This window comes from Babylonia areolata, chromosome 1 (assembly GCF_041734735.1).
Source record: "Babylonia areolata isolate BAREFJ2019XMU chromosome 1, ASM4173473v1, whole genome shotgun sequence".
NCBI classification, from domain to species: Eukaryota; Metazoa; Mollusca; class Gastropoda; order Neogastropoda; family Buccinidae; genus Babylonia; species Babylonia areolata.
Window position 1 is genome coordinate 32,832,541 of NC_134876.1, and position 20,708 is coordinate 32,853,248.

General features: G+C 42.2%; 1 protein-coding gene across 1 annotated transcript in view; it reads left to right on the top strand.

The window, feature by feature from the left end:
* The window catches only part of LOC143280045 (uncharacterized), a 54,790-nt gene that overhangs the window by 19,865 nt on the left and 14,217 nt on the right, over window positions 1-20,708 (top strand). The window contains exon 3 of the mRNA XM_076584565.1: window positions 1,744-1,977. Within this exon, the coding sequence (XP_076440680.1) occupies window positions 1,744-1,977 (234 nt within the window). The remainder of the gene's footprint in view (window positions 1-1,743; window positions 1,978-20,708) is intronic.

Consider the following 20,708-nt stretch of genomic DNA (forward strand, 5'->3'; position numbering starts at 1 on the left):
ATGGGGGAGGAATAAAAACTGCCTGTGCTGTCTGCTTTGATCAGTGGCGCTAATGAGATGGGGCAGAAAGCAGTCCGTGCGGCTGCAGACCTACTTTGAATTAGAGCAGTAGGGGGTTATAATGTGTGCTTTTTTCCCCACCCCCGCATCTCTTGGGTTAGCTGTGATATGATAGATGCTTGGCGCCACCCTGTCCCTTTACACACAGTTTTTCTTCCCCCCCCCCCCCCCCCCCCCCCCCCCCCGTGCTTGATCTGAAAATGTGTTTAAACAGGGAAGCAGGGGTGTTATGATTGAATGTGCAAATATTTAACACAAACGTTGGTTTGGTTTGTAAAGTTATACTGTTTGTTTTTTTGTTTTTTGTTTCGTTTTGTTTTTTTGGTTCAGCTTCAATCTTGGCTGTTTTGCTACGTCTGTCTGCTCTTGTTTTTTGTTTGGGAGAAAAAGTAAACAGGAAATGGGAATATGTGTGTTAATGATTCATGTATTTGTGTGTGTCTGTGTGTGTGTGTCTGTGTGTGTGTGTGTGTGTGTGTTTTGCAAACAGCATTTGTTAACACTGCCACTCACAAGGATTTTGATATATCTGCTTTCATATGTACTGACTGTAAATGTATGATTATAGTTTTCCTATTGTTTTCATCTGATCTTTACTGATCCTCACTTAATTGAGAGAGGAAGTTCTCTTTCTGTTCTGTTGAAAACCCCTTGTTTCAATGTGCACTTGTTTCAGATCCTCAAACTAACTGACAAGGAGAGTGTGGAATATCTGTGGAATGCAAACACACACACACACACACACACACACACACACACACACACACACACACACACACCTGTAACCATTGCCAGGCAGATTTTATTTTCTGTGAGACACTTTTAAAACTCTGCGCAGGAGATAGTGAAGAGATTGTTCCTGTCATTTATCATGCTGATAGTTTTGAGTCCTTGCATGTGTGTGTGTGTGTGTGTGTGTGTGTGTGTTGGGGGGGTGCTAGTGTGACTCACCTCTAGGAGTGTATTTGCACTAAGTTGAACTGTTGAAACAACCTTAGAAAATGCACATAAATCACACATAAAACCAAGTGAGGGCACAGACAAGGGAGGAGGAAATGATTTTCATTCTTTTCTTCTTTTTTTTTTCCTTTGAACATGGGAAAAAATACTGAGAGAGAAATTTCAAAAATCTTGTTTTGAAAATGTTGTGAAAGTCTGTCACTTAGATTCTGGTTAATTGGTGCTGTCTTGAAGGCTATGAGGTCAGCACAACTGTCATGTTTGATCCACTTCTCTGTCAAAAGGCATTGCCAGTAGATTGCTGTATAATTTTGCCCTGTCACTGACATGCTGTTTGTGTAACTGTCTTCTTTCCATCTCTATCAGCGTCTCTTTGTCAGTGTTATTTAACCCCTGGACTGTTGAACCGAGGTGAAATGAGATCGATAGGGCATGAGTTTGAAGTGCAGTTACTGCTTTTATGTGTTATCAGTAGCGTGATTGATTTTACTGCAAAAGCATCAAGAGCAATTCAAACCCAGTATGAAGAAGCCCAAATACAGAGTGGTGACTGACATCCTGACCAGTGAGCTCAGTCTTATCTCACTGAGAAGACAGACCCTCACGGATGACTAACTACACTCATCAGCAGCAGCCTAGGGATGAATGAAATGTGTCGCTCAGGGCCTGCCTGTATCTACTGAATTCCCCATTACTATGTAGGTATTGTCTGTGTGGTTTCAGACCGGCTGCAGCTGGTGCTGTACAAGGATGTGCACGAGGCGCTGCGTGCCGGGGGCAAGGTGAAGTCCTCCTTCCCCCTGGATGGCTACTGCGGATTGGAGTCGGGGTTCTCCTGGGACAGGGAGACCAACGTGCTGGCCATCCTGTGCCTCAAGCAGGTCACCCTGCTGGCCTTTGACACTCGCGAGTACCTCATCCAGTTTGAGGTGAAGATCCGCCGCAGTCTGGGCCAAGGTAGGGTGGTTTGTGTCTGTGAGTCTCGGTGTAATGCCTCGGAAAGCACGCCTGTTCAAATCTGCTTTTGATTCATTAATGTTTATGTAGGTGTGTGTGTATGTGTGCTTTGTCATTTACATCTTCTGTGTGTCTTGCTTATTCTTGATTATGGTGCCCTGTGTTGCTAAGTTTTGAAACCATTTTTTCCATATTGTTAGCGGTCTGGGCCAGTGTGCTAAGGAGGTAGAGCGCCTTATAAATACCCATTATTGTTATTATCACTGTTATTGTTTTATAATCATATATGCACACATGTCATTTGGACCTTTGACAGCCATCCCCCTTCTGATGTAGTGTTAGCTCCACAGCAAAGAAAATCTGTAGACATGTTAACTGTTGATCATATTAAATATAGAACAGAGAGATTTTTGTTTCTGGAAGATTTTGGTCTCACAGTTGTATATTTGGTCAGTGATCTGTTTGCTGCTTGTCTGTTCCTCCTACTGGTTACAAACTTTTTTTTATATTTATCCTCTGCTACTTTCTGGCTCATTTTGATTATTTTTCTAACCTGTCTGCTTTCTTCTAGATGATCTTCAAATGGATTGCTTTTGCTTCAGACTTGCGCAGAGCACGAACTGCTGATAACCAACACATCTACTGGTTACAAACTTTTTTTTTATATTTATCCTCTGCTACTTTCTGGCTCATTTTGATTATTTTTCTAACCTGTCTTCTTTCTTCTAGATGATCTTACAATCAAGAAGAACTGCAGAAGGAGCGATAATGATCAGTGGTTTGAAATCACTGTCACATGTTCAGAACAAATCATAGCATCAGGTGAATCTGAAGCTGCGTCACTGCAGCTGTAATTATTTGCAGCCCTGATTCACGCCCAAACAATACTTTTCACCTGTACTCACAAAGTGAGTAACCTGCTCTCTAAATCCTTGCTGAAAACCTGTGCTGAAAACCTGCCCTTCCCCTCCCTTCCCTAACTCTCACCTTCCCTCTCCCCCTTCCCCTGAGCCCCCCCCCCCTCTCTCCTGTTGAATCAGCAAATCCCCCCCTCATCCACCCCACACAACCCTTCATCAGCTGCAGCTTGACAGCACTTGTGCTTCTTCACCCCCAAATGAGTCACAGCACACATTTGTCTAAGTTGTGTGAAGATCAGAAATGATTATGAAAGCAGAATTGATGCGGTGGTGGTGATGGCTTTGATTTTGTAGAGTATTCTGACGAGTGATTTTATCTTATTGGGTAACATTGTGTTGATAGGAGAAAGTGATTCACCTTTTAGTTTGATGAAATCCATTGCTCATATGATTAACCCTGTTTATGAATCCCGATTATTTTGTCAGTTTTCTTTATATATATATATATATATTATATATATATATATATATATATATATATATACTCATTCTGTGCTGTGTGTATTTGTGTGTGTGTGTGTGTGTGTGTGTGTGTGTATGTTGAAAATCATTTTGAATTGGGAGCACCAGAAAAGTGAACACCTGCAAGACTGCCACCTTTCAAACATCCTGTGAAAGGTGTAAAGCTCCTATCTCTTTAGAGTTGATGATAAGAAAATACTCAAATAGCATATGAAATATCAGAAAGGAGATGTTGTCTCTCTTTTTCATGGCTGGCTTGCGGTTGGGAATATCTGATCTTATCGTTACATGCTGCGAGTTAAGCTCTCTCTCTCTCTCTCTCTCTCTCTCTCTCTCTCTCTCTCTCTCTCTCTCTCTCTCTCTCTCTCATATGTATGTATGTATATAGGTAGATAGATAGATATTTATAGATATAAATTTAGATATTGAGACACGCAGTTTGGTGGTTACATGAGTACAAAGGGAGGAGTGTTCTCCCTTCCCTTGCTGCTTCCTCCCCCTTTAATTTCCTTCCCACCCCCAGGTTTGGAGTAATAGTGGGGCTGGAATCCCATCATTACAGGGCACTTACCTTGCTACGCTCCGGCAAACTTCTGATCCATCATGCAGTTCACATCAGAAGAGGGCATTACTCATGAACAGTTTTTTTGTTTTTTTTTCCCTTTCCTGTATGTTTGGCACCCTCCGCTCCTTCCTTCAGTGGTGTGTGTGTGTGTGTGGGCAGGGTGTGTGAAGTGTGTTGTGCGCATGTGTGTATGTAAGTGGGTGTAGGTAGGTGGTGTGTGTGTGTGAGAGAGCGAAAGGGGAGGTGAAAGACCAGAGAAAGCACTCCTGTGCATGTGTGTGTGTGTGTGTGTGTGTGTGTGTGTTACTCTGTATAAGTGGATATGTGTGTGTGTATTTCAATACTTGTATTTGTAACATGTGTGTGAGTCTGTGCACTTGCACATCAAATAAGTGTTTGCAAACTGAGAGAGAGAGAGAGAGAGAGAGAGAGAGAGCTAGTCTGGACGAGGAGGAAGTGTGGAGACAAAGAACCCAGCGCTACCTACCTACCTACCTACACAGGCTTCCTGGTGGGAGCAGAGATTTCAGCTGGGAATGAGGAGGGGGCTGTTGGGTGTGGTGGAGGGGGTCACAGCTGTTGTGACAATCACCGTGCTTCATTCAGTGGGGGGAAGCCCCAAGCTGTCGGAAAATCGGATTGCTCTTGCTGTCTAGGGAGGTGGAGAGATAGACAGTATCATGTGGCCGGAATCTTGGGCATTGGTCCCTGGTCTGCTTATCTTAGTAGGTTTTGGTCTTATTGTTGGTTTGCCTGTTCAGTTAGTCAGGTCTTGAGTATGCCTGTCTGTCTCTGTTTCCCTTCCTTGGGTTTTGCTTCCTGTTGATTTTTTTTTGTTTTGTTTGGTGTGTGTGTGTGTGTGTGTGTGTGTGTGTGTGTGTTGTCCTTCCATTTTGTTTTGTCCCCTTGTTAAGTTTTGACTGTGTGCATGTGTGTGCATGTTTGTGTGTTTCTCTTTCATTCTTCTTGTTGCACTACCACTCTCTCTCTTCTCTCTGTCATTCTCTCTCTTCTCTCTGTCATTCTCTCTCTTCTCTCTGTCATTCTCTGTCTCTGTCTCTCTCCCTCAACCCCTGTTTACCTCCTCCCCACTCTCTCCATCTGTTGACTAAGGGCATTGACTCTGATGCACTCTGACAACTCCAGCTTTTTTTCTGCTTTTTTTCCCTTTTTTGTCAACCATTTGCATTGGCCATTTTTGTTGTTGTTGCTGCAGCTGTTCTCAGCTTAACACCAAGATACAATACTTGCCACAATGTGTCATTTTGGTAGGGGATCGGGATTGAGATGTCAATTTGTAACAACATAATTCCATCGCTGTCTCTCTGTCCCAGCTGCCCCTAGCTTTCAATCACTGCGTAGTGTTGTACTTCAGATTTGTGTATTATTCTCATTGTCAGCATCAAAGCTTGATTTTATTTTCAGTCATAATGTTTCAAGGTATGAAGACTCCGGTTTAGAGTGATATATCGATAATGTTAATTGATCAGCCAACGACTCGCTGCATCAGTGCAGATCAGTGCGATAAATGCAATTAACTTTTGTGGACTTCTGCATTCTGACATCATTGTCTCATGCAGTGAGGATTGAAGCCCTGAGAAAAATTGTCACATGATATGATTGATTAACAATCGGTGATTGGCAAAGCCAGGTACAAAATGCAGTTGTCAGTATTGTATCTTTCTTCAGCCAGTAGAAAGAGTGCAGAGGGGGAACAACAAGTGGAAAAACATGTGGAAGAGCAGCAGTTTTTTTCTCCAGGCTCCACTCTGGGCATTGCATGTTGAAAAAGTGCATGATTCTATTTTACGCTTTGATATTATGATATCCAGATTGTCCCAGTGTTTTATAACTTGACCAAAATCTTAGGTGGACTGAAACAGATGCCAATGAATTTAACTTTTTATCCTTAATGTTTCAAACTTGGATTTCAATTTTACGTGGATGAATTGGTCTTTCTATTGGTGTTTTAACAAACCTTTGAACATATTTTTGTATTTTGCTGGTTTTCAGAATTGACAGGTCTTCTGTCCTGAAATGCCCTTGCGGTCGACTTTGTTATAAGCAACATGATTGGAAATTCCCACCACCTCTTTCCTACCAATCAACGTCTTACTTACCAATGCAAATTTATGTGTCGCACCAGATCACAGGCCAAAGTGTGCATAATATTCAAAGTATGCAAGGATAATGACTTAATGAGATGATTTGTATGAACTCTTTAAGCATGTCGTTACCTGTATAAATCTCGCTATTCTGAACCATTCGTGGGCATTTTGACAGACTCATTCGCTTTGATATATGATACCAATCAGAATGAAGATCTCACTTAGATAGCACATCATTGCGATAACCTGCATGATAATGTTGATGGAAGGCATGTCGCATTCTGATCCAGATAATTTTTTTCTTTCACACCCCATGATTAGAGTATTTGTTTTATGTACCACAGCTTGAAAGATAATTGGAAAAAAAAAAAAAAAAAAAAAAAAACCAAAAACCACCCACCAACCACCCACCCTGCACACTGATAAATAAATAGAAAAAGAAAGGGAAAACCCTGAATTGTATGGGTGTAACAGACTGGAAGAAAAAGCAACAGGAAGTGGTCATGGGTGATACATAGTATGGTGGGAAACTGAGACGTGTGACATTGTTGCTTTGTGTCCTGACTGGGTTTTGTCCCAGTGTGGGTCGATGTTATCATGCATACTTATTTATTTTGTTAATTTCACTTCAGGAATTTAGCTTTGATGTGTTTATTCATACCAATAGTAGTCTGTGTTATAGGTAAATGTTTTTATACATGCCAGTGGTTGGCTCTCAATGCCTGACAAGCACATCGGGTTTATGCAGAGATTGGTATCTGCTCCCTTTTTTTAAGATTTTTTTTGTGGCAAAGCAGACATCGTGCAGCATGTGTGGACCAGTCTGATGCTTTTACACCTCAGTGCATGAAAGTGAAACTGGAACTGTGTCAAATGAGAAATCTTGAGACCTTTAGTTCTGTGTTGGTGTTTCACCCATATATTGTGAGGGGAACCCCGCCCCACTCACTATATATGTTTACACCACTTTATATGTGGCTGGTATGGAGGAAAGGCAACAACAAAGGTTTGGTGGTGTGGCTACCTCCTGTTCAGCCTCCGTCTATCAACAACTTGCTTTTAGCTGCCTGCACACGTGTGCAATCTTATCACAACTTGTGGTCTGCTGACATTTGTTCGTGTCTTGGCCGAGGCCTTGTGCTGCTCGCTTTCAGGGTTCAATTTTCTGTGTGGCTGGCATTTTTGGGCCCTTACCCACCGCCTACTGATCCTGACTTATTTCATTTTGGGGTCTCCATGCAACTGGCTGTGGCTGTTATTGTTTCTGGTATAGCAGTTGCTGTTCGTTTATTTATTTGTGTGTTTGTGTTCGGATGGTACATACTCCATAGCAGCCATTGATTGGTCATTGTTGTTGCTTTTATCCTTTCTCTTTTCAGCTTGGAAGTCTGCGTGCTGTTTGAGTTCCTACTCACACATCAGAAATTAAAAAAGACACACAAAAAACCCCACAAAACAACAAAAACAACAACAAAAAGACACACAAAAACGTTTGTAGGTGAAGGGGTTTTGCAATGTAAGGGGGATTTTTAAAAAATTTTTAAATTATTTGGATAGGACTAGGAGTGCTTTTAGATTTGAGACATGGAGGTCACGATGGGAGACAGGACAGGGGCGAGGCAGTAGCTCCCCCATCCCCTCTCCTCCTCCTCTTTCTCGCCATACTAAGATGTATGTTTACACCAGAGTGTACAGGTCAGTGCTCGCCAACCCTCCCAGTGCCGCCTCCACCACCCCATTCCTCCACTCCCTCCTCCTCCTCCCTCCCTTTCTGGTGGCTGGGCCCTTTCAGGCAACACGAGACACACAGCAGAGGAAAAAGATCTAGATCTTTACCGCCTGACGATTTCATTCATTTTTTGAGCCTAGTTGGTTGGTTTTTTGATTGTTCAGTCAGGCAGGCAGTCAACAGCTTAACTGTGGTAGCAGTAACGGTAGTAATGGGGATAAATGGGCCTGTTTACCCATGAACTCCAGTTTTCGGGTGGAGTGCGTGCAGTTTTCGTGACGGTGTTTGGGTAGTTTTGAATATATGTACATGCACGTGCATATATATATATATTATTGTAATCAGATTTTACATTAGACAAAAGCAAGTCATGCAATATGCATAGACGCTCACACACACTCACACACACACACAAATGCACGCATGCACACGCGCGCGCGCGCGCACACACACACACACACACACACATTCAAAGATTCAAAGAAATTTAATCCTTTTGCCCCTTTTGGGGTGTGGAGGATACAAAAACAATACAAACTCATTGAATCACAACTTCAAAACACGCAAAAATGCACACCTACACACACTCACACATGCATGCTAATGATTTGCAACAAATCAAACTTAAACATGATGGCAAGTATGGTTTAGATGTAACAAAAGTTACACACCCTTTCCAAGTCTTATGAATTTACTTAGATTAAGTAGTGTTTGCTTCCCAGCACTGAATAAATTGTATAAACCGAACATTGGCATATGTGATTATATTTATGTGGTATCAGTTTATTTTGAATTACAATATTCTGGGGACATTCTAAAAAAAAATGAAATTAATCCCCAACAGTACCCATATCACATTCCGTGCAAATTCTGTTTTCTCTGTTTTCGCCTTCTCTTCTTCCTATTTCGATCTGCAGTTTATGGTTACTGCAACAAAACTTTATCAAAGGATATATGTAATTTACTAAATATCTAGTAGTTGTGAGAGATACTTTTCTTGACAAAAGTTGGGTTTGATGCTCCTTTAGAAAATTTAGTTCTGTCTTCAAGCGATTTTCTCCATGACTAAATGTACATATCTTTTAGACTTTGTGTGATATTTCGACAAAAGAAAACCTTACTATGGAATGTATGTGAAAACCAAACACAGTCATAACCACTGTAAATCAAAATATTCTTGATGGAGTTTTGCCACATTGATGGGAAAACTGCATATGAAAATAATCTGTATAAATCAGAATAATTTTTACATGATAATTTATAAGTTGCATCGTCAGTTAATTCTGACCAAAAACGCACCATTCTACACTTTACAAGAACTGAAATAGGAAATATACCTGTTTCTCCAAGTACCATATTTGACATTGTGTTTCAGTGTAGATGAAAAAGTGTTTTCAGAAACTTCATTTGCAGTTTTTCTAACACATTAAGATTCTCATACACACACACACACACACACACACACACACACACACACACACACACACACACACACACACACACACACACACACACACACACACACACACACACACTAATACCCACCATCAACCCTCCCCGTCAAGGAGTAACTGCCTACATGGCAGGGGTAAAAAAGGTCATACACATAAAAACCCAGTCATGTATACAAATAAACGTGGGAGCCATAGCCCACAAAGGAGGACAAGAAGACAAATATGCACATGCGCACACACACACATGCACACAGATACACACATGCACACACAGACGCACACATACACATGCACACAGACGCACACACGCATGTGGACATGCACACACACATGCAAGCACACACATGCACACACACACACACACACACTTTCACTTACTCACATGCATACACAGTAATTGTCCCCCCACCCCCCTCCCTGCCACGTAGCAGTGTCCGCTGTTTATCTTATTACCTGTCACAATCCTACACACACACACACACACACACACACACACACACACACACACACACACTGATACCATATGATCCTTCAGTCAAAGTCTTATCAGTATTTCTACGTTAAGATCACTGTTGCGTGATCTGTCTGGAGGATGTGGCAGAGGGAATGTGGATTTAGGCTTGCTTTGATGGTTATTCAGGCGTGTTTCCACCCCCACTCACTGAGCGACAGAGAGAGAGAGAGAGAGAGAGAGAACAAAAAACAGCAACAACTAAGAATGATCAGGTAGGTAAAACCAAAAAAAAGTAAGTAAGCATGAACATGGGCAATGAAAACAACAAACAAGAATAATAACTAACAGTAGTCAGCATCAGCAGCACCATGATATCATTATCATCATAAGAATAATTGAAATAACTATCCAATGCTTTTTTTTGTTGTTGCTGCTTTTTTTTTTTTTTTTACCGAACAGGAAGTGACCCATTTCTTGATCCCTTGTACTTCACAAGAGAGAGAGAGAGAGAGAGATTGAAAGAAGAAGAAGAAGAAGAAAAGAAATAGATCCTTGAGCAAAACGGCAGGGGTGTAAATCACACGTGGCTTATCTTCTTCACCTGTTTTCCTTCGTAGACATTGCAGCACCCAAGGAAGATTAAGCATCTGTTTTATTTTGAAGTTTAGAGAAGGGGAAGACACTGGGGAGAAATTTGTTGTTTTTATTTTTCCATCCCTAAGGATTGTTTACGTGAGTAAAAAGACTGATGGATCATTGGGGAGCCATTTCCTTTTCCCGTTTATCATCGCTGTATGGGAATTGTCTGCTGCGTTCTCTACCTGCTTCCCTCCATCCTTCTCATATGCAGTCGATTGAAGGGGGTGAAGTGCACGGACTGGCGTGTGTGCGCACAGGTGCTTGCGGGTGATGGGTGTGTGCATGCATTTTGCTTGGGAGAAGGTGAGGGACAGAGGCAGGTGTGTCTTTGTAGCATCACAGACATTCAGTCTAGGCCCCAACACCTGTGGAAGTACCTGTGAACAGAGTTGAATGATTTGAGAAGAAAGAGAGTGCGATTGAAAAAGCAAAAAGGATGAAAGCTGGTTTTGATGGAGTGAGGGAGGCGGGGAAAGGGTGTGTGTGTGTGTGAAGGGGGTGGGGAGCAATAAAATTTGGAAGAGAGATAAGAGATGGAATAAAGTGCACATTTCAGATACCTGCTTTACATGACTACATGCTGGACCTATGAGTTGGCTGTCATCTTCGATGAGAGATCATTTGAAAAATTAAATTATAAAGTATGTTGTTTGGGAGCTAGGCAGATGAATACATGATGATGATACCTCCCACCATCACCTAAAATCCCAGCACTACATATATTGCACAAGAAGTTGTTAGTAGCCTCCCACCTTCCACTACTCCACACTCCACTCCTAAAAAGGAAAAAAGAAAGAAAAAGTTTCCTTAACACATAAAGTGACTGTTATAGTGAAGAATACACACACACACACACACACACACACACACACACACACACACACACACACACACACACACATGCACATTATGCACACACATACAAACATATATACACACACATACCCCCTCTCCACCACCACCCACAAACACAGAAAGGGAGAGAAAGACAGAGACCGATGTATCAGCTGTAGGGTAGATGTACTGTAAACAGTTGTCAAAACATCTTGATTTGTTTTCCCAAAGAGCCTGATCGAGGGTTTGTGGTAGAATTGGCATACCTGTCCAGTTTCCCATGTGCATTGTTTTGAGCATTACAATAATGACAACATAGTACTTTAAGAATCTCAAAACACTTTACAGTAACACAAGACACACATTGACACAACAATCAGGCACAAACTACACAAGAAACAAGAATACTGATCTGCACTCATGCACGCACGCACGCACACACACACACACACACACACACACACACACACTCACACAGAGATATGCATGTGTGCATGGATGGAAGAAATGTATGATTCAGAGAAGATAGACTAAGGAATGGAGTACCTCAATTATGTAAGAGGCTTCAAAAGAGGGTTGGTTTTTTGTTGTTGTTGCTTTGTTTTTTTTTTGTTTTTTTTTTTAAGGATGAGTGACAGTGTGGCAGACTGAAAATGGCAGTGAATTCCAAGTTCATTCAACTGGAAAGTTGAAGGTTGTCCCCACTGTTGTGTTTCTCTCCGTTGAATTTTGAAACACTGGAGATGCTGTCAACAGAAGAGTCCGAAAAGACCTTGAAGGGATGTAGATTTGTTCAAAAGATCAGAAATATAATTTACTTTCAGCCCCATGCCATTGTTTCTCATCATTGGTACTTGGGTTGGATTGGTCTGTGGTTCTACACTGTAATTTATGTGGTTTGTTGTGCTAGTAAAGGTTAAACTGGCTGCAGTGGGGTTGATCATTATGTGGAACAAGTAAAAAAGAAAAATCTAACCTTTACCGTGAGCTGGTTCAAGCTCTTGCTTGTAGTTACTTGAATGCACCTTTGACTTTCTCTTTTGTAGACTTTGACTTTTTCTTGATAGATTTGTTGTAGGTGTAGGTTGGTGTCAAGCAGCTGAGTGAGCGAGAGGCAGGCAGAGATCTTCTGAATCTTGGTAGCAGCAGCAGCAGCAGCAGAGACCATGGAAAAGATCCATTCTGCGTCGTCTGGTAGTGGCAACACCCCCAGTGTTGGTGAACAGGCAAGGGGTGGCCGGGCCGTCCGTCAGTCACTCCCTCGTTATCTCTCACTCCCCCCACTCCTTTCGCCTCCCCCCCCCCCCCCCAGCCACCTTTCGTTTCCTGCTTTGTGTCTCTGTCAGACAGACTGATGGTACTACCGCCACTCACCGGCTGGCACCGTGCCTGTTTGTGCTGCAGCTGAAGAGGGTAGACCTGTAGTATCATAGTTGCTCTGCGAGGCACCTGGCTGAAATTGCCTGTCCAAGTTTGTTTAGCGTTCATTACAGAGGCAGATAAAAACTGAGGAGGGCTTGTCTGTATAATCCTTTCTTTCGTTTTCTGTAACCCCCACCCCACAACCCGTCTCTCTGCCTCTGTGATGCATGTGTGTCAAAATGCTACCCAACGTATCACCATGTGGGTCTCCTCCCCACCACCACTTCCTTTACTTCTTCTGCTCTCCCTCCCTCTCCCTCTCCTCACCCCTCTTGTTTACCATAACTTCCTCCTTGCCCCATAATACTGCCTCTCTTTGTTTTTCTTCATCTCTGCAGTCCCTTCATTTCTTCATCTGTCTTGTTTCCTTCTTTTTTTCTTTTCTTTTCTTTTCGTTCTTCTTTTGTACGCAGTTTCTTGAACTTGGATGTCTGTGTGAGCAATTGTTCTCTCTCTGATTCTTTTTCTACTTTCTCTCTCCCGCTCTCCCTCTGCCTCTCCTCTTTCTCTCTCACCCTCACTCTCCCTCTTCCGCCCTCTCTCTCTCCACCCCTCTGTCTCTCTCTCCTTCTCCTTCCGCCTCTCTCCCTCCCTCTGTATGTGCTTCCTTACCCACCTTTTCCTGGACATTCTCTTTCTAGTTGTCTTTGTGGATCAAGGTTTTGCCAACAATGCCAAGACCAACTGGAGCAAACCCATAGGAAAAGGGGGAAAATATTCATGTTAGTCAGAGATGCGTTTGACTCACACACGCGCGCGCGCGCGTGTGCACGCGCGCACGTACACACACACACACACACACACACACACACACACACACACATACACATTCACACAAACGCACACACATACACACACGCGCAAACACATATACACACGCTCGCGCATATACACACATACACAGGCGCGCGCGCACACACACACGCGCACGTGCGCGCGCGCGCACACTCATTCACCCACTCATGTACGCACGCACACATACACGCACACATACATATACACATACACGCGCGCGCGCACACACACACACACACACACACACACACACACACACACACACACACACACACACACACACACACACACACAAACAAAAAAAACAACAACAAAAAACAAAACAACAACAACAACAACAACAACAAAGCATAAAGCACACACGTAAGCTCATTGCACGTATCTCAACTCTTTTCCCTGGCTATCCGTTTGATTGTTGTGGTTGTGTTTTCGGTCTGGCGTGGTAGAAAAGGTATACATGTGTTCATCTGCGTTTTCTCATGTTCGGATGAAAACGAGGCGTGTGTGTGTGTGTGTGTGTGTGTGTGTGTGTGTGTGTGTGAGAGAGAGAGAGAGAGAGAGAGGGAAATTTGAATGGCATCTCTCAAGTCCACATCTGTAAAGCGGATGACCAAGCACCGTGTGGTTCCTCCAACCTTTTCACTTGAGCCCATAGCACACACAGCTATGGACTGGGGCCAGAAACACAGCCTGAAATTTCACAATGTGGCCCTGATGGGGATTTGAACCCACTTTCTCCCTCCGTCAACCCATGATGTTAGAACCGCTCTACCACTGCGGGCTGATGAGTTGTGGTTCGAGGTAATTGGAGAAACCAGACAAGATGAGATGGTGCCAAGGCAGTAGGATGTTGTGAGCTGCCGTGTCGCCTGGAATAAGGGCAGACTGATAAGGGGCAACATAGGCTGTGCAAACAGTGCATCGAAGCCTGTGCAAGTTTCATTTCATGTGTGTCGGGCCACACCGTCAGGCTGGTTGATTCCAGATTGTGGACTGGAGAGAGGAGATTTGCAGCGGATAGATGGAAAGGGGGAAGTGGTGGGGAGGGTGGGGGGGCTGGGGGCGGATAATATTAATAGCAAGTGTGTGTGTGTGTGTCTGTGTAGGGGTGGGAGGTATTGGACTCAGGATTGTGATGGAGGGAGGAAAGAGAATGTAGTGGGAGCAGCAATGCTGGGTTGCTAATTGGAAGTAGATCAGTGAGCCAGATGCCAGAGATCAGAAGTGGATGGGAGGAGGAGGAGGAAACGGGCAGTGGAGGAGGGAGAGGTATGAGAGTGAGTGGGTGGTGGACTAGGGGATGTGTGTGTTTGTGTGACTCTGTGTGTGTGTGTGTGTGTTTGTGACTTTGTGTGTGTGTGTCTGTGTGCACACTCACCAGATCTGTGAGAAGAGTGACATTGCAGAGCCTGTGCCAGCTGGTGGTCATGAATCAGACCTGGTCATGTAATGAGGAGGAAAGTGTGTGGGGGGGGGAGGGGTGGGGTGGGGGGAGGGGCGTGTGGTGGGGGGGGGGGGAGGCATGTGTTCGTGCGCTACATTACCCTGTTCATTATTTATGTGATATCTGCCCGGATTGTGGGCTTGTTTCCAAAAGTTGGCTTTGCTGGCTAATCATAATGGCGGCGCTGGGTGATTAATTAGGAGGAGGGTGGAAATGACTCACTGGTTAGTGCCTGCAGTTAGCTGGCTGCACTTTTTTAACATACTGTCCCCCCTCCGCCCCCCTCATGCTCCTCCCCTCCCAAACACACACACACACACACACACACACACACACACACACAGAGACAAACACACCTCCCCTAACCATCTCTTTTCCAGCATTCACATCCCGATCTGTTATTTGTGCACTTTTTCCTGATACGTCCCACTTTTAGCTTTGTTTTGATTTAACAGATAAAAATGGGGGTTGGGGGGATTTAAATGATACAAAGTACAGTGTGTGTATGTGTGTGCATGCATACATGGAATGCATGATGCATGCATGTGTTTGAGCGCACCCATCATTGGAATGTGAATGCATATATCCAGAAGAATGCTTTGACAGATCATCAGAAAACTTGTAAATGGTATGCCAAAATTTGCAGAAGTTGGGTCATTGACACAAAGATATTTTAATGTTTACATTTGGATCACAAGAACTTGATATGACCCACTGTGTGTGACTTGATCTCTGTGTGTTTAGGCCAGATTAAATTTCATTAAAGATAAATCAAAATGAAGAACACTTATGTTGTTAATAAACATGGTGTTAGTTTGAAAGGGCCTGTCTCAGTGATTGTGGGGAATCACCTTGATCCATGAGTTAAGAGACCCTGAATTTGAAAGTATTAACAGACATTGTAGATGAATAGTTAAAGGATGTAGATGAAGAAGCATGAGAAGTTTGCTTGATACAGGGGAAGTGTTTGTGGGGTTCAGAGGGGTGTGCGGGAGGAGTGGGGGTGCGTTTCTTTCAGTATAAATGTTAGCGCAACCTGGAAATTCTTTGATAGTGGAGATTTACCTATGCTGATCAAGAAGATACTTGAACTGGATAAAACAATTTCTCAGCAAATTTTGAAAATAAAGAAACAAAGAAACCTCAGCAGTCTGTAGACTTTTTTATTTTTATTTTTATTTTTATTGATTTTTTAAAAACAGGTTTTCTAAAGGCACTCAATTCAGTTACAAGAAAACTTTTGTGGCCAATACATATAGATAGAGAAACAGTGTAAGAAGGAAACGTTATCAATGTGTAGAAAGTATACAAATACAGATGTTATAAAGATAGAGAGTTTTTTTGCTTTTTGTTTTTTTTCAGTTCATAGCAGTCTTTATTCCTCTTTTTGTACATCGATTCCACAATTCATGCATTCATACAATAACATCTTTCTTTTGTGGTCGTTGTGCAGAATTACCTGTGAATGGACATGAAATTATATGTATATAAAAGTCAAAAAAAGAAAAAAAAAGTCATGGTGACTAATCTGTAGACTTTGACAGGCCTCATGTCAGAGAGTAGTAGGCCTGAGGGCTTCAGGATGTTTGTCTGTCTCCCCCACCCCACCTTTCCCCAAATAACCTTAGCTGTCAGAAAAGGCACTGGTACACAGAGAAGGGAGACAGGCGAGAAAGTTTATTTGCCTGTCCTTCAGAAGGTTCCACTTCATTTTACTTCCACCTCTTCCTGCTGAAAGCCTTGAAAGAGGATCCAAAAGTAAATGATTTTATAGTGAAAAATTTGTGTGTGTGTGTGTGTGCCATATCTTTTAGTTTTAATATTTGAATCAATTTGCATGCTGCTAATGTTGTTGCTGTCACTACCGATGATTAAAACTACTGATGCTGTTACTAGTTCCTTGTTTTTTGGTGCTTTTTTCATAAAAGCAGATGTGTTGCTGATGTCTCTGTGTGTGTTTAAACTACATGCTGCAATGCCTTATTGAAATACAACTACTACTACTACTGCCACTTCAGCTGCTACTCCCAACAACAGCATCAGCTATATACTTCTACTGTGTGCTGTGCTGCTGCCTTTAGATTCTTCTCAATCTCCTCTTTCTTCTTTTGCTTTCTTCTGATTCTTCTCCTCTTTCTTCTTTACTGTCGTCTGTGATTCTTCTTCTCTTTCTTCTTTGCTTTCTTCTGATTCTTCTCTTTCTTCTTTGCTTTCTTCTGATTCTTCTCTTTCTTCTTTGCTGTCGTCTGTGATTCTTCTCCTCTATCTTCTTTGCTTTCTTCTGATTCTTCTCTTTCTTCTTTGCTTTCTTCTGATTCTTCTCTATCTTCTTTGCTTTCTTTTGATTCTTCTCCTCTATCTTCTTTGCTTTCTTCTGATTCTTCTCTTTCTTCTTTGCTTTCTTCTGATTCTTCTCCTCTTTCTTCTTTGCTTTCTTTTTGATTCTTCTCCTCTTTCTTCTTTGCTTTCTTTTTGATTCTTCTCCTCTTTCTTCTTTGCTTTCTTTTTGATTCTTCTCCTCTTTCTTCTTTGCTTTCTTTTTGATTCTTCTCCTCTTTGCTTTCATCTGATTCTTCTTCTCTTTCTTCTTTACTTTCTTCTGATTCTCTTTCTTCTTTGCTTTCATCTGATTCTTCTCCTCTTCCTTCTTTGCTTTCTTTTTGATTCTTCTCCTCTTTGCTTTCATCTGATTCTTCTTCTCTTTCTTCTTTACTTTCTTCTGATTCTCTTTCTTCTTTGCTTTCATCTGATTCTTCTCCTCTTCCTTCTTTGCTTTCTTTTTGATTCTTCTCCTCTTTGCTTTCATCTGATTCTTCTTCTCTTTCTTCTTTACTTTTTTCTGATTCTTCTCTTTCTTCTTTGCTTTCATCTGATTCTTCTCCTCTTCCTTCTTTGCTTTCTTCTCATTCTTTTCCTCTTTCTTCCTTGCGTTTCTTCCTTCTTTGCTTTCTTCTCATTCTTTTCCTCTTTCTTCCTTGCGTTCTTCTGTTTTCCACTTCCTTTCCTTCTTTTTGTTGTATCCAAGTGCATGCTGACAACACTGATTTTTTGGCATGTAATTCTTCCATTTGTTTTCTGATGTGTTTGTTTGGTCTGTTTTTTAATTTAACAAAATTTACAGATAACATTGAGCATACACAGTTAATATCAAGAATACAAAGACAACATCATGAATACACAGATATCATCAAGAATAGTTACACAAAACAAGTCAACTTAACATTTTATCATTTATTAATGTATGCTGTTAGCATCATCACTGGTCGTTGTTGTGGAAAGTTAAGTTTGATCAAGATCTTGGTGACTCCTGTTGGGACAAAACTTACTTTGACATGTAGTTGTGGTAGCCATTGCTGTCAATGTCACATGTGTTCTGACTGATCATGGAATAATCTGGCCTGTGTTTGAACCCACCGGCCATGAAGGTCAAGTACCAGAACCCTGACCTTAATTTGTAGAGTTAGTTGTTTTTATTCCTTTGTGGTGTTGTGTTTATTCATTACAGCAGTACAATAATAACACCAGAAGAGCTTCACAAGTCTTTGGTCTTGTCGCCTTTACATACAACATTACCAGTATGATATCACTTGCTCACAACGAAATAATTTATGTACCTGGCCCAGGTCTTGTGATCTCGTTACCAGTCTTCTTTCGTTGGCTGCAACTCCCACGTTCTCTCTTTATGTACAAGTAGGCTTTTTTTCATGTATGACTGTTTTTACCTGGCCATGAAGGCAGCCACACTCTGTTTTCGGGGATGTGCTTGCTGTTATGTTATTGTTTCCATAACCCACTGAATGCTGACATGGATTACAGGATCTTTAATGTGTGTATCTGATGTTCTGCATAGGTAATATACACTAAGGGGGTTCAGGCACAAGCAGGTCCACATGTATGTTGACCTGGGAGATCGGAAAAAAATAAAATCTCCACCAAAACCAGGGATCTAACTGTCGGAACAAATCTCCACCAAAACCAGGGATCGAACTAAGGAAACTGGTGTTAGAATTGAGTTCTCTGTTTGGCCGCTGAGCCATCTCTCTGCATGTTCAGGCTTTTTCAGGAGGAATTTTATGTTCCTGACAGGAGGGGCTGATTTTAGCAGAGAAGGTCTGTGGTCTCTGTTTTTAGCAACTCCCTTTCCAGTTTGGAGAAGAGGGGGTTGGAAGGGAAGTAATCAGGGGAGGAGGGGGTAGCCTTTTTTTTTCTTTTTTTCTTTTTTACACTGATTTCTCCTCTTCCTGCTGTTTATGTTTGACTGAGTACACTGGCTGAAATTGTTGTGGGTTTGTCTCAACAATCATTGATGCATGAAAAGGAATGGTAAGCAGACTTCAGCAAGGGCAGGTAGGAGGATGGGAGAGGGGTTGACTTGGGGAGAGGGGTAAAGGAGGGAAGTGAGTTCTGATAACCATCAGTTTCCTTCACTCTTCAGGAACACACAATAATGGTTCTGTCACTTTTTGGAGAGTATGATGCAAATAAAATTTACAAGAGTCTGATGCTTTTGCTTCTGCAAAAGACAGCTGAGAGTTCTGAGTGCATACTGTTTTGTTCTAGTGTTAATTTTTGTTTGTTTTGTTTTGAATATGACAAAGGAAAACAACAACAAGCCAGTACAGTTTAGTACTTGTCAGCTTTCACAGATGGAAAAACAATTATGAAAATAAAGATTTAAGACAGAGTCTGTCAAGAAGGCACACAAGGTCATGCTATGTACTAATGTAGTCAGTGTAGTGCTGCCCAACATCTGTTTTGTTTGGTTTGGGGCAGTGTAGGAGATGGGAGTGGAGGGTTTTTTGGTTGTTTTTGTTTTTTTTATATTTGTATTTGATGTGTTCTCAGCCCTGCAAAAGTACTTTGTATGGTAGCTCACGGTGTTATAAACAACACAAACTGAAAAGTCAGTGCCCCCCCTTTTTTTTCCTCTGTGTGTGTATGTGTGTGTGTGTGTGTGTGTGTGTGTGTGTGTGTGTGTGTGTGTGTGTGTGTGATGTCACTTTTTGGGCCAGTGAATCAAGAATGTCCTTTGTAATGTGAAAGAAAGGGATGATGGGTGAGGGGAAGGTATATTTGATGCTGAAAATGTAAATCTCAACCAGGTGGGTTGCTTATGAATCACTGACAGTCAGACAGTGGCTGACCCACCTTCTTTGTTCACCCTTTGGGTGGTTGCGCATGTTAAGATAAAGGTGGTTTGTTGCTGTAATATAATAAATAAAAAAATTAATAAATAAAATAAATGCATGAGGTAAACAGCCACTGGCTTCAGCTGACTGTGTGCGATGTGAGGGATGCATGGAACACTTGTTACCCTGTGTCCACTGAACTGTAAGCTGGACAACACCCAACATGGATCATAGGCATGGTTAGTGATTGGTGATGTTTTGACCTGTGTAGATGACACCAACATGGATCACAGGCATGGTTAATGACTGGGGACATTGTTTGGACCTGTGTACTACCAGTTCTGGACCACAGGCACAGTTACTGACTGGTGGTGGTGTTTTGATGTGATTGGTACCAGTGCCCTGTAGTCACCAGCTGTAGCGTATTGATGTGTGTACTACCAGTTTTGGACAACATGCACAGTTATTGACTGGTGGTTTTGTTTTGGTGTGGGTACTACCAGTTTTGGACCACATGCACAGTTAATGATTTGGGGTGGTGTTTTGATGTGGGTACTACCAGTTTTGGACTGCATGCACAGTTAATGATTTGGGGTGGTGTTGATGTGGGTACTACCAGTTCTGGACCATATGCACAGTTAATGATTTGGGGTGGTGTTTTGATGTGGGTACTACCAGTTTTGGACTACATGCACAGTTAATGATTTGGGGTGGTGTTTTGATGTGTGAACTACCAGTTCTGGACCACAGGCACAGTTAATGATTTGGGGTGGTGT